At 37.1% G+C, this 12,808-nt stretch overlaps 2 protein-coding genes and 1 non-coding gene across 3 annotated transcripts; 2 read left to right on the top strand and 1 right to left on the bottom strand.

The window, feature by feature from the left end:
• The first annotated feature begins 220 nt into the window (after positions 1–220).
• LOC113697944 (uncharacterized) lies at positions 221–3,040 on the top strand. The gene is made up of 3 exons (XM_027217572.2): positions 221–595; positions 939–1,121; positions 2,382–3,040. Exons 2-3 carry the CDS (start codon positions 972–974, stop codon positions 2,838–2,840), a joined length of 609 nt encoding a protein of 202 aa, XP_027073373.1. The 5' UTR covers positions 221–595; positions 939–971; the 3' UTR covers positions 2,841–3,040.
• A 2,494-nt stretch (positions 3,041–5,534) lies between these two features.
• LOC113697943 (uncharacterized) lies at positions 5,535–8,455 on the bottom strand. Its single transcript, XM_027217571.2, has 2 exons — positions 7,038–8,455; positions 5,535–5,752 (listed from the first exon to the last, which is right to left on the bottom strand). Exon 1 carries the CDS (start codon positions 8,444–8,446, stop codon positions 7,061–7,063), a length of 1,386 nt encoding a protein of 461 aa, XP_027073372.2. The 5' UTR covers positions 8,447–8,455; the 3' UTR covers positions 5,535–5,752; positions 7,038–7,060.
• Positions 8,456–11,156: 2,701 nt separating this feature from the next.
• Positions 11,157–11,230, top strand: TRNAV-CAC (transfer RNA valine (anticodon CAC)). Its single transcript has one exon. It is a non-coding gene; the product is annotated as a tRNA-Val (tRNA).
• Positions 11,231–12,808: the final 1,578 nt, after the last annotated feature.

Below are 12,808 nucleotides of genomic sequence, written 5' to 3'. Positions count from 1 at the left end.
ACGTTTTGGACGATTTTCCCTAATAAATCCTCCAACCACCGCCGCAGCCCGCAATTAACCGGAAGAAAATTACATTCCAACCCCGGTCTATCCACAACTCAACCGTGTGCTAGTTAGTCAATCACCTGAACCTAACCCCGGTTAAGGGCATCGAGTTCTTAACAAAACCAATTAACAAAAATTAAAACCAAAAAATTAAACAAAACCACGGGCAGTTTCATTCCCCCAGAATCCCCAACCCCCTCCCGATATTTTCAGAATCTGATTGCTTCAGACCCCTGCCCAAACTGCCCGGCAAGATTACGGGCAGCATTCTCAGTAACACTGACATCCAAACACACCCTTACCACTATGGCACCTTCATCATCATCTCATTCCTTCTCACAGCTGCTGCTTCTCGATCATCTCTTTTTTACCCTTTGATTTTTTATATCTATAGCTTCACCAATACATACGTCCATCTCTCGCCCTCTGATTTCTCTCTCTGCTTCATCCGACGGTCCACAATGAACGCCGCCTCTCTTCTCTGTTTCCCCTGGCTTTAGCTCTCCAATCTCTCAGATCTGCTGCATCCAACCTCAGATCTACTCTTCTGGTAAGTTTTCCATCCATCTCCAGCCTCCTCTTCACTTTTATTCTCATCTTTGCAGTATTTCTGCCAATTCGCCTGAGTTTTTCTTCCTTTTTTACGAATTTTCATGGGGAAAATTTAGATTCGCCATTATTTTGATATTGATTTTCTATTTCTGCAGCTTAAAGTAGTTTTTTGTCCTTTTTCACTGCTTCAACACTGTTTTTATGTTTTGATTAAATCAGTTTTGTTTCTCCCTGTTCTTCTGGGGGTGAAAAATATACTAAAAATATGTTTTTTGATGAAAAATCGGACGGTTGAGGGTGAAGGAAGTGTAGATCTAACGGTTACCGTGATTCGCGTGCAGGTTTAATTTTTTGCACTGTAGCGTACGGAAGAAATGGAAACATTAGCTAGTAGTTTTGACGAAACGATGACGTTTAACGTCGTTAATGGGGGTGTGCTAACGTCCGCCGGGGAAGCAGTGGTTTTATTAGCTGCAGCTCTTGTCTCGGCTTTGGTCAAAACCTCCCTCGTCGTTCTCACGCAGGTAAATTACACACTGCGTTGACTTTGTTAATCTGTTTTTTTTTTTAATTTTCTTTTGGGCGATTTTAAAGTGCTGTTTTATTTTATTTTGTTTTTTGTAGTTTAGCAGCTTTATCTCTGCAGCAAGTATTTTGCTCCAAAAAAGAAAAGAAAAGGAAAAAGATCTGCTGCACGTGGAAATTTTTTTTTAGTTGGGAATTTACTTTGTGAATACTTTAGTGTTTTCCTTTTTCTTAGAATAAAATTAGATCTTTTTGATATCCTTTTTTTTTTTTTTTTGTTGATATCTTATTGCTTCAATTCTTTATTTTGTTTTAGTTGTGGGTATTTTAGTCTAGACGGCAGACTTTTCCACTATTAAGGCTTATGACTTTTGTCATGGTAAACTTCGAAGGTTTTTTGTTTTTCCTCAATTTTTTGTCCTTTTTGTGGGAGGAATAGCCCATTAATCTTTTAGTGTATAACGTATAGCCCTTGTTGTTTTGATCCGATAAAAATTTGTTTTCTTTTTGTTTGTCTGAAGGTGCAAATTTTTAATAGGCTATGAGTTAACATGAAACAAACCTTTTTTTTCCCTTTATTTTTAACATTTTGGCTTCAAATGGTGACAAAACAATAGTAAAAGATAAAGGGGATTTACTCTACGAGGACATTCTTGTGATGTTATCAAAGCAAGGATATGTAGTCCAGCTTTTTGAGATTTTAGAATGAGATTCTCAAATGTGAGGCTGCAAAAAAAATTATTATTATTATTTTTTTTTTTTTGCAATTTCGGTTTCAATTGAAATGGGGCATATGGAAATAAATACTGATTTATGTTGTGTTAAACTGTTAATGGTTACACCAAAGATGGTTGGGAACTTGGAGTATTGGGCAATGGTGTTGTGATAATCCCTAGTAGGCCCTATTCGTTTTGCTTATGAAACAATCTGTTGTTTTGTCGTTTCTTTTTTTATCCGAGAATGAGTCAAAAGTAGTTTTAGTGGGTGCCAAGACATGGAATATTCTCCTTGTTGGTGAAAGTAAAAAAAATACCATAGAACACTTCCCACGTGTTCATCAATAAAGGTATTGCAAGGTTTAAGCTGATTTCTTGGTGGGAGGTGGGTGGTTGAGTATTTAACTGCTGTATTTGTTGATGAATCTACCCATTTGAATTGGAGGGTATATTTTGTAATCTTTGTTTCTTATGATCGAGACTTGATCCGATGCAAGTCAACCATGTTTGGAAATTTATCGTTGTATCGATTTGTTTTAACAGGAGTACCTCGATCTGCTAAGAAACAAGCCCAAAATGAGAGGAGACACTGAAACCTACTACTGCCCATGCAAGCAACTGGATGCAGAGGGGGGCGATGGTGAGGATGACGACGATGATGATGAGGATGACGGTGAAGGTGAGGAGGACTTGTCGTCTGAAGATGGGGATGATTTTGGCAGCAACCCCAACAATAACAAGAGCAATCCTAAGAAGGGTCCAGGTGCAGGAGGAGGATCAGGTGGGGCAGAAGAGAATGGTGAGGATGATGATGATGATGACGACGATGATGGCGAAGATGACCAAGATGAAGACGACGATGATGACGACGACGACGACGGTGATGAAGAAGAAGATGGTGGTGAAGAAGGTGAAGAGGAAGTTGTCGAGGAAGAGGACGAGGAAGAGGAAGACGATGAAGAGGAAGAAGCTCTGCAACCCCCAAAGAAGAGAAAGAAGTGAATCTGAAAGAAAGAATAATCCATTCTCCTTGTATCCATATGTGACTTATTTGCCAACTCCTCGGCTCATACTGGGAGGGACCAGGTCTATCTAGGATAAATGTTATCTTGCAATTAAATTTCCATAGAACGGTTAGAGTACTTTGTATAACTGCAACTGTGGCAAATTTGAAGAGAATGCATAAATTTGGCAGTTTAACAGTCGGCCGATTTAAAAGAAACAATAAACGTCCAAGGTCAATTGCTAATGTTTCAACCTCTACTTATTTATAGTTGGCCTCATAGCTCAACCAAGTATTGGTTACGCCATTCAAACCTAAGAAAAACTTGAATGTTCACAAATAGTGACATGAAACTCACTTAAATCGCTCACTAAATATGCAAAAGCAAAGCACCAAATCGACAGGAACAGATAGCCGCGAGCGAATTTGGTTCTTAAACCAGGACAAAAGGAGCCTAGAGAAAAATTAACTTCAGGCTTCCCATCCAAATCCATTGCTGTAATCTTAATTGGAAATCACCTACTTCTTAGAGTAAATGTGCGCCCCCACCCCCTTTTCCAACAACCAAAAACACCAATAAAAAACCACCAAAAAGCTATGTCTGCCAAGGATCCCTGATTAGATTAACTAAAAGTGGGAAAAAATATTCTTCACCCATTCTTTCAATCCAGCACAGCAGGAGTTTCATATGCACAATTCTGCTTTACACAAGGCAACCAAGTCACAAAATAATATACACATTGTATAGTGGTCTTTGACTCCATAAACAAGCACCCACTGATAAACATTGGTAACACAGCAAAGATTGGACATAGCCAGGCAACTGAAAACACACTCCATATAGCCAACTCATTTATTTATGTATTACTTCCACTTGGTTTGACATCCTTTTGCCGCAAAACATCATCTACAAAATGCAAAGGCAGCATCTTATAATTAAAATTTTGCAGCAGCTCTCCTACAGCCATTACTTTATCAAGGACACAGATAGAGCAATGGATCACATTAAATCACCCCTCTCACCCCTACTATCATCTACAGATTGAACATTTTAGTAGCTATTATCCTTTCTTGTTGACGGACTTGCCTTGCACTAAAGTTAACTTAGACAAATTAAAGGAAAAATAAATATTTAAGAAAAACGACAAAACTAAGACATAATAGGAAATAAAAAGGTAATAAAAAATGTATCTTATGAAAAAGAATGACTGCACCCAACACTTGCCATGAATCATAATAAAAAATTATACCAACAGGGAAAACAAATTCTTGCTTCAACTTAACCACCTAAAAGGAAATTCCAATGGTGCAGAGTACCTTGGGGAAATTCAGCAAATAGCACAAAAGTCTTGAGAACATGTACATCAGAACATGTACATAAAAAGCCCTTCTTTCTAAGAGAAGATAAGATATTTCTTATCATCAAAAAAGAAAACAAAAATACAATTCTGTTTCCAAGCAAAAATATATATAAAATAAAATAATAAGTGGGGATGATGCGGCACCTAATTGAGTAGATATCCTAAAATAAGAGTAACCAACCCAAATTCAAAGTAATAAATCCAGCCAGGTGCCTATGCTGAAGTCAACTGAGTAATGTTCCGTGAATTTAAGAAAAATTTCCATATAAGATATGAAAGGCCTGCCTGGAATGGTTATGAGGGTGCAAGCACAAACGGCTTACTCTAAACAGTTTAAAAGCACCTAATTTAAGCTATTCTAAGCTAAAAGCTTTTTGAGATATTCTAGACCATCTTTCACTTCGCTTTTAGCCTATTTTAAAATGAAAAAAAAAAAGAGTTGATTTTGAGGAAGTAGCCCTTTGATGCTTCTGATAAGCTTTACCTTTTCAAAGAAGTTAAAACAAAGACACACTATCTAATTTCAACCAATTTTAATATAGAGTTTCAAAAAGCAAAAGCTATTGAGACCAAATCATATGTTAAAAAGAAATTAGACCATATTTTTAGCCGAACATACTAACGGTAGAAGATACTTTTGGTGCTTCAGCAGGTTGTTAATTTCCCCAAAACAGCTGCAAAAAGAACTGAGACACTGACAGATGCTCGGCACAAACCTAATCAAAATCTGAAGATTTAATTCTGCTTTCGCCAAGTTCACCTCAAGGATAATTTACTAAATTAGCTAAATGAGCCAAGCTCAAGTACACCAATACTCGGCTGATGAGCTCATTGAGCTTAATCAAGCATGGAATATATTCAATTTTTATTCCCTATATTTTAATCTAATGTGGGCAGTTACCACATAACCAATGTAAGAGAAGATATTTACACTTAGCTAGAACCAGCTTGAGTGCTATCAAACATGTGAATTGAGCATGAGCTCTTTCTTAGCTCAAACCAATCAAATTAGAGAGCTTAATCTTTAGCCAGTTCAAGCTCAATAAGCCAGATACTGGATTTGACACCATCTTACTTCTATTTTCCAAATTGAACTACTACTGAAACAGAAAGTTTGTAACGATGCCAATAAAACAAAGGTTTGTAGAGTAAAATCAGAACCTAACACATATATGAAAACTCGGTCGAAAAACCAACAAAAAAATTAACAAAAAGAAAAGGAAAAACAGAATAAAAATATTGAGAATATGAGAAAAATCAAAGAAAAAAGTAATGATAAACTGCCAAAAATAATTGAAATAGAAAATAGCAAAAATTACCACAAGAGAAAAGTTAAAAGATCAATGAAATCCCACAAAGATGTATCAAAACTTTTTGTCATGTAGCGAAAAACCAATAACAAGTCCCTTAGAAGTTTTGCCAAGTGATCCAATTTATGGGTTTCAGAAAGTAGCAAAACGTAAAGGGCATGATTTTCTTTTCATTTCTGCAAACCACTTAGACATCTCCAAGAGCATCGTCTTTCTCGTCAATGGCAAGTTGTAATTTATCTGCAACATGGAGACAAAGTTTGTAACAACAGAAAACAACATATAAAGTAAAAACTACTCACCTCCAAAAACAGCAATTCCAAAATAATCAGTACAAACTAGCATCAAACAATTAAACACCAAAAATACCATGTAGTAAACTAGCAAAGAACTCCACAATATGTAAAACACAATAATTAAGGTATCTATAATAGTTGTCTATTAACTGAGAAATACAATTTCTTTTACAAAAAATTGTAAGCTCCAAATTTTCTTGTTGAGTGCTCAAGAAAGCAGCTGGCTTGTAGCAACTGAGTGCAAACACAATCATATAGTGTATATTTCTTTGAAACACAGAACAGCAGGAAAATCCTCAGGAATTATCCAAATTGCCATCATTCAAGTTATCATGCCTGATCATGTCTCGGCTCGGAAGATATGAGTTCATATACAGTGCATACATTTTCTGTGTCAGAAGAAGATGAGATCCTAGTCCACCAACTATACATATATCTGTCTTTTTTTTTTAAGTTTTTTTGATGTGTCACTTACATCATTGACATATACAGTTCATTTGGGTTGAATGGGACCTGGAAGAAAAGAAAGGAAGAGAAAAGAAAGCTGGGTTTTCCTCTGCTTGAGAGATTTTTTAGGGAAGAAGAGAGTTCAAAGGAACAGATTTCGGAGGATGAACTTGGCCACCACAGTTTCAAAAACTCTCTCCAAATTGGAGAGAATTGAAGAAAAAGCAAAAAGAAGCCTGTTATAAGTTTTCAAAATGCGATATATCCTTGAAATACTATAGATTAAAACTTTATTAACATATATATCCTAAGACTTACCATTTGTTTGTTAGACACCCAAACAAGATAGAAATCTATCTTCTTTTCTCTCATAACTTAAGCTTTCTCTTCTCTCCTAAACTGCCAAAGTAGCTGATATAGATGCAAACTACAACTTTAAATATGGGTTAAGTATAAGGTATTATCTCATAATGAAGCATTCCACGCTTAACTATAAGTACACTTGTGTCATCTGTGGTTTGGTTCAGAGGCGTGCATGTCTTAATTAACAAAAAAATTTTATATCCAAATGAAGACGTTCTATAGCCATATGAAATATGCCCATAACTAAGTTCATCTATTGCAAAACGTCACACCTACAAACAAATGCTAGCACCACATTATAGAGGCAATAGATTTCATGGATCAACAAGGAAAAATTGTCCATACACAGTACATAAAAGGAAAACTAGCAAAACAATTGACTACACAAGTAACTAAATGGAAGTCAGAGTTGCTCATACCACTAATACCACTAAAGACTCCCTCAAGTCCCTGATGCTGGAGGTGCTGACGATTTCTGCCCAATTGGTGTATTAGGATATGCATAATGCATACCCTGTATCATCGGCCCACTTGACCCAGCGCTAGCACCACCATAAGCCCCTAAATTTGTAGTGGTGCTGCCACCACTTCCTAAACTATCAAAACCATAATTTCCCATGACCCCATTATATCCTCCCACCCCCATCCCCATTCCCATTCCAATCCCTCCTTGTCCTAAAACCGCGATTGGACTTGCATTCATCAACCCTGAAGTAGCTGGACTTGGGTTCGCTAACAAGCTATTATACAACGGATAAGCACTCAACAAACCCAAATCCACATTAACATTTGGACTCTGCCCTAGCAATGCCATGTTCTGCGGCCCCATGGCAGCATACATAGGTGGAATAGGCTGATAACCAGTGGTAATTCCAGCAGCCCCACCATGAATCTTTTTCCCCTCAGCTGCCTTCTGGCAATGCAATTCGCGCCCCTCAAACACCTTATACGGTTCCTCTAACGCATTTTTCGCCCCTTCCACATTCCTGTACACAAACAAAGCGTACCCTTTAAACTTCCCTGTTTGCACATCAAATCCCATTGGGCCACTTTCGATCTCCCCAAACTTGGCAAAAAATGCCCTCAATCTCTCAGCGCTCACATCACTCTGCACATTACTCACGTAAATCTTCCTCCCACTCAAATTCCCATTTCCCTCCAGCTGCCCCGAGGTCGATGGGGGCCCTAAAGAAGCCAACTGCCAGACCACAAGTCGATTATTGAGCACCATTTTGGGCTGTTTCAGTGCTTTCAAAGCCGATTTTCGAGTTTTAAACGTAACAAAAGCATACCCTTTTGCTTTTCCAGTAGCCTTATCAAGAACAACATTGGAACTCTCAATTTCTCCAAAATTCTGAAATGCTGAAATTAGGGTTTCGTTCGTGGTATCCCAGGATAGACCGTGGATGAAAATTTTCCGATGGGAAACGTCCTTATCTGCAAATTCACAGATTTTCGCGAAAAAGGTCGAGCTAGAAAGCGCAGCATCGGTGAGCAGATCAATCAATTGGTCTTTCGAGAATGGTTCCAGGAGTTTTTGGACTTTCTCGGATTCGGATTCGGAGTCTGAAGATGAGGAGGAAGGAGATTTGACCTTCGATTTGGATTTGGTTTCCGACTTCTGGTTTATGAGCTTTTTCTTCTTTTTCTTGAGCATTTTGTCGGGTGGGTTTGGATTTAGGTGGGAGGAATGGTGGGGCTTTACTTTCTTCTGCTTCTTCACTTTAGTCGTCTTTGCCATTACAGAGATTTGATTGTCGCACCAAAAAGGATGGAAGTTTTGTGGTGGGCGACGGCACCCCCGCGCCAATATGATGTACAAAATCATTCAACACTTTGTACAACCACAACGCCATCGTACGCATTTGTTTAGGGTTGGTACATTTAGAATTCAATGCGACACGTAAGTGGTAATTAATTCAAATAATATTCTATTCAAGTTAGGGCTGCAAAATAAGTTCTATTATATTCAGATTTGAAGTCGAGTTTGGACTTAAGTTTTACACTAAAAACATATTTTTATTGTATTCGAGTTCAGTAAAATTGAATTGGAAGTGACAAATTAGCAAGCACTTAGAGCCACAAGGGGTTAATGGGGGGATGGGGCAAAGAGAGGGGTTAATGAAGCCTGTAATAATATAAAATATCAAAAACATCCTCATTTATAATATCACAAAAGATACAGATGCAATTAGCAAATCTTGAGCCAATTAGTAGGTAAAATCTAAAGAAGTCCAAAGGACAAAAGGGTTAAGTGGCTGCTTTTAAACGTAAACGACGAGGGGGTTTCATATCCATTACCCTAACCACAGGGTATTTTACTGTATTTTACCCATAATTAAAACATAAAATATTCCACACATTTATTTTTATTTTTTTGTAATTCTTGCAAACTATTAAGTCATCTTTTATTGAGGATGACAGGTTGCTTTACAACCAAAAAAAAAAAATGTAAACTCTAAGAATTAAAAACAAAATAAATAGAACGGTATATTGGATAGAATTTATGAGAAAAGAAAAGAAATTTTGAAGAAAGAGAAAATATAGAGTAATAGAGTGAATGTAATTAGTGGTAGCAGAGATAGGAAATGAAAAAAGTAAATGGAAGATAGGGTTAAATATACAAATTTATAAGTTGTCAAAAACAAAATGTATAATGGCATGGGGCTCGTAACTTAAACAATAGTAAATGACTAAATAATTATGAATTGATGTTTGAATACTGGTTATCTTAACCAACCTTGCATATGTGCAGGTAGGTTTTGGTAACCACGATTTTTAAAAATTAAAAACCATATGCCAACCTAATTTTTCAAGTAGGTTCGGGTACCATAACCAATTTAAAAAATATGAGTTAATTATCCTAATTTTCTATTTGGACCAATTTGGGTCTGCCGGTTACCCTTTTTTCATTTTGTTTTTTGAACACCCCCTCATCATCATCATCATCGCTTTTGAGATAATGCCGAGCCTTCATAAATTCATCCATTGTCTTTTCACTTCAAAATCCTCAAGTTTTCATATGAATTTTCCATGCCCAAAACCTCAAAAGTTTGTTGCTAAATCACGAAAATTCTTCATTAATAATACCATGGAATTGCAAAGCTCTAATTCTGATTTTGATTCAACTGAGATTCATAGTAAAAATCTTTCATTTTTCCTTTGTTTTTCTTTTGCAAATCCAAGTTTCAGGAGCCCAACAGTAGAATGGGAAACCGTGTATAATAGTTGCATAAATGGCAACATGGTTAGAGTAGAGGCATGAACAATTAATCTTCACAACTTCTTAGAGTCCGATGCTATCCATCTTCCGCTTACGCACTAATGTTTAAACTTCAATCACTTCATCACGATTAGTAGTAATATTCAATAAGGAGGACTCGTTGGCCTGCGAATTCCGTAATTTCAACAACTAAGCCTTTACTCTAATTCCATAAAAGTTTCTTGGCTCCTAAGCATGAAAAGCTGTGTGTGTAGTAAACAGAAAATACGGAAAATTTGGAGGAAAGTTCATAGCCTTGCATGCCATTGTGCGAAGGAGTCGAATGCTTGCGTTCCTTTTGCCCAAGCTCTCTCTTGATGTCCACTACTCTTTCTGCTGAATCTCCTCCTTTTTTTTTTCCCTACTTTGGTGGCTTCTTTCTTGTGACGTTAAATCTGATAAAAATTATTAGAAGTTTAATCCCTATTAGACTAGTTGAAGTAGTTCATGTCCGGCCACGTTTGAGGCAAAAATGTCAGGTTGGATTGTGATTTTTCACAAAAAAAAAAAAAATTTTCACGTTTTCCATAAACGTATTTCCAATAATCTTTTTATTTCATATATATCAAATTGTTACAGTACATTTTTCTCCTATATTAACTTCTAAAAATAGCAATCCAACCGGAGGAAGAACACACACCAACAACCATAAATAACACACACACACACACACTATCTAAGGGAAACTCACAGCCCAACCCAAAAGGCATGCTGACTTTCAGACTACACTGAGAACCTTAAGTAGTACACACACACATCACTCACAATCAATGTAGGATAGAGAGAAAGTGGGAGGGGAAACACCAAAACTATTACCAAAGGCTCACCAACGACTTTTAGCCGGAAGAAGAACACAAGTATTACTATTTTGATGTTTCGAGTATCATCTTTTCAGAGTTGCCTTGGCCTCAAGAGTCTTGGCCTTTAGTAGCAGAGGCCTTCCCTGGCCTTTCCACACCAAATCCCACATCGATTCTCGGGGGTTAAGAATTAGGTTATTAGTTTTCTGGGTGGTCTCAAGAGTTGCCGGTTTTTGAGATAAACACTTGAAATTCGGGGTTAGTAATTTAATTCTAATTTCTTCGTCGAAAGAGTATCATCTTTTCAGAAAACATAATATCAGTGGGAAAATGTGCCCGTTTTGCTAGAAGTTCATGGAGAACCGTATAGAACCATGGAGTTTTCTTGCTACTCCACTAAAGATTCGGTGGTCTGTGGAGGACAGAAACTATACTGCAGTCTAATAAAATAACGTACGGCCTAACTCAATCGCAACGTCTGGGTGGTGTAGTCGGTTATCACGCTAGTCTCACACACTAGAGGTCCCCGGTTCGAACCCGGGCTCAGACATGTGGATTGATCTGTAGTAGATGTTTAATTTAAATTTTTTTTTATTCAACAATTATACAATCCAAGTTTAGTACTTAGTCGGGCATTAAGCTTACCTCTTGTTTCATTGGCTTCCACTCCAAACCATTTTTTTCCAAATTGCCTCGTCAAGGCTGGTGTCTGAATCTAATTCAAACAAAAATAATCGTCTTTCTACCTGCCCTTTCTTTTTCTTTTTCTTTTTTAATAAATGGAGTACTCCTTTTTCTCTTGTTGATGTTGCAGTTGTTCTGCAGTTTGATGAATGAAGACATCCCAAATTGGAATTATGCAACTTTCGGCTTACAAAGTATTAGGACAAAAATATTGGGTTTCACTAATTTTAGATCCCATCAGAAAGCAAAGGTTATCCTTACTATAAAACCAAAAGGCAAGATTCGTTTCTTATTGACCCCCTTTATTCCAAACCTAGAAAAAAGGAAAATCCCATTGGCTCCCACTTTCATTTCTTTGCTGTAGAAAGCAATGCCATTGGTAAACAACTGCATTTTAATTACTAACAGAAGTCTACCAAATTCGGAAAATGATGTAAAGTCTTAAACCTCGTGGGGTGCAACTAGTGGAATCTTCACTCTCATTTTGAGATCAAAGATCTTGTTTATTATTATTATTTTTTTGGGCAAGAAGAACTTGGTTGATGCTTTGCTTATGTTGTAGGACAAAGTTTATAAAGGAGTTTGTAACATTTTTTTTCTTTTTCTTTTTTTTGTCGAACGGCAATGCTCGAAAGTAGGGGTGTAATCGAGCCGAGTCGAGCTCGAGTATTGCTATACTCGAGCTCGACTCGACTCATATACACCAAAGCTTGAGCTCGACTCGAGCTCGAGCGAGCCCAAAAAATCGATACTCGAGACTCGACTCGAAAAATTTCCTTTAGGCTCGAGGCTCGAAATTTTTTTTCATTTTAGGTCTTTTTACAATTATGTTATTACTTTTTTGCCATTATAGGATTTTATTATAAAAAAGGATATATTGTAAATTTCATATAACTTATACCCATAATGGTCATTTTATAATTATAATACATATATATTATTTAAATTATAAATATATTATTTAAATAACTCCGGCTCGTCGAGCTACTCGACTCAATTCGAACTGGGCTATTTCGACTCGAAACTCGACTCGAGCTGGGCTATTTCGACTCGAAACTCGACTCGATTTTCATTCGAGCTACTCGAAACTCGGCTCGAGCTCGGTCAACCCGAGTTCGAGCCGAGTCGTTGACCGAGCTACTCGCGAGTAGCTCGGCTCGCGTACATCCCTACTCGAAAGCACTTGATAATATAAGACTTAATTACTACAAAATGAGGCAACTACCCTCATATCAACTTGCCTACAATCACTAAATGATGCTAGGATGTTAGAGTCCTTTTTGACATCATTTTATACTGGAGTTTGTAACACATTTTTCAGTCTCATTTTAATGCACAACACTACACTGTATTTCTTGAAATGTTTGTAACATATTTCTCAAATCTCTTTCATTATGTCAAAGTGCATTTTTTCTTGGAAAAAGAGTTCCAATGACTCTCCAAC

The sequence above is a fragment of the Coffea arabica genome, chromosome 7c (assembly GCF_036785885.1).
Source record: "Coffea arabica cultivar ET-39 chromosome 7c, Coffea Arabica ET-39 HiFi, whole genome shotgun sequence".
Taxonomy (NCBI): Eukaryota; Viridiplantae; Streptophyta; class Magnoliopsida; order Gentianales; family Rubiaceae; genus Coffea; species Coffea arabica.
Note: the sequence above shows the minus strand (reverse complement) of the source record. Positions and strands in the feature narration are given on the sequence as shown.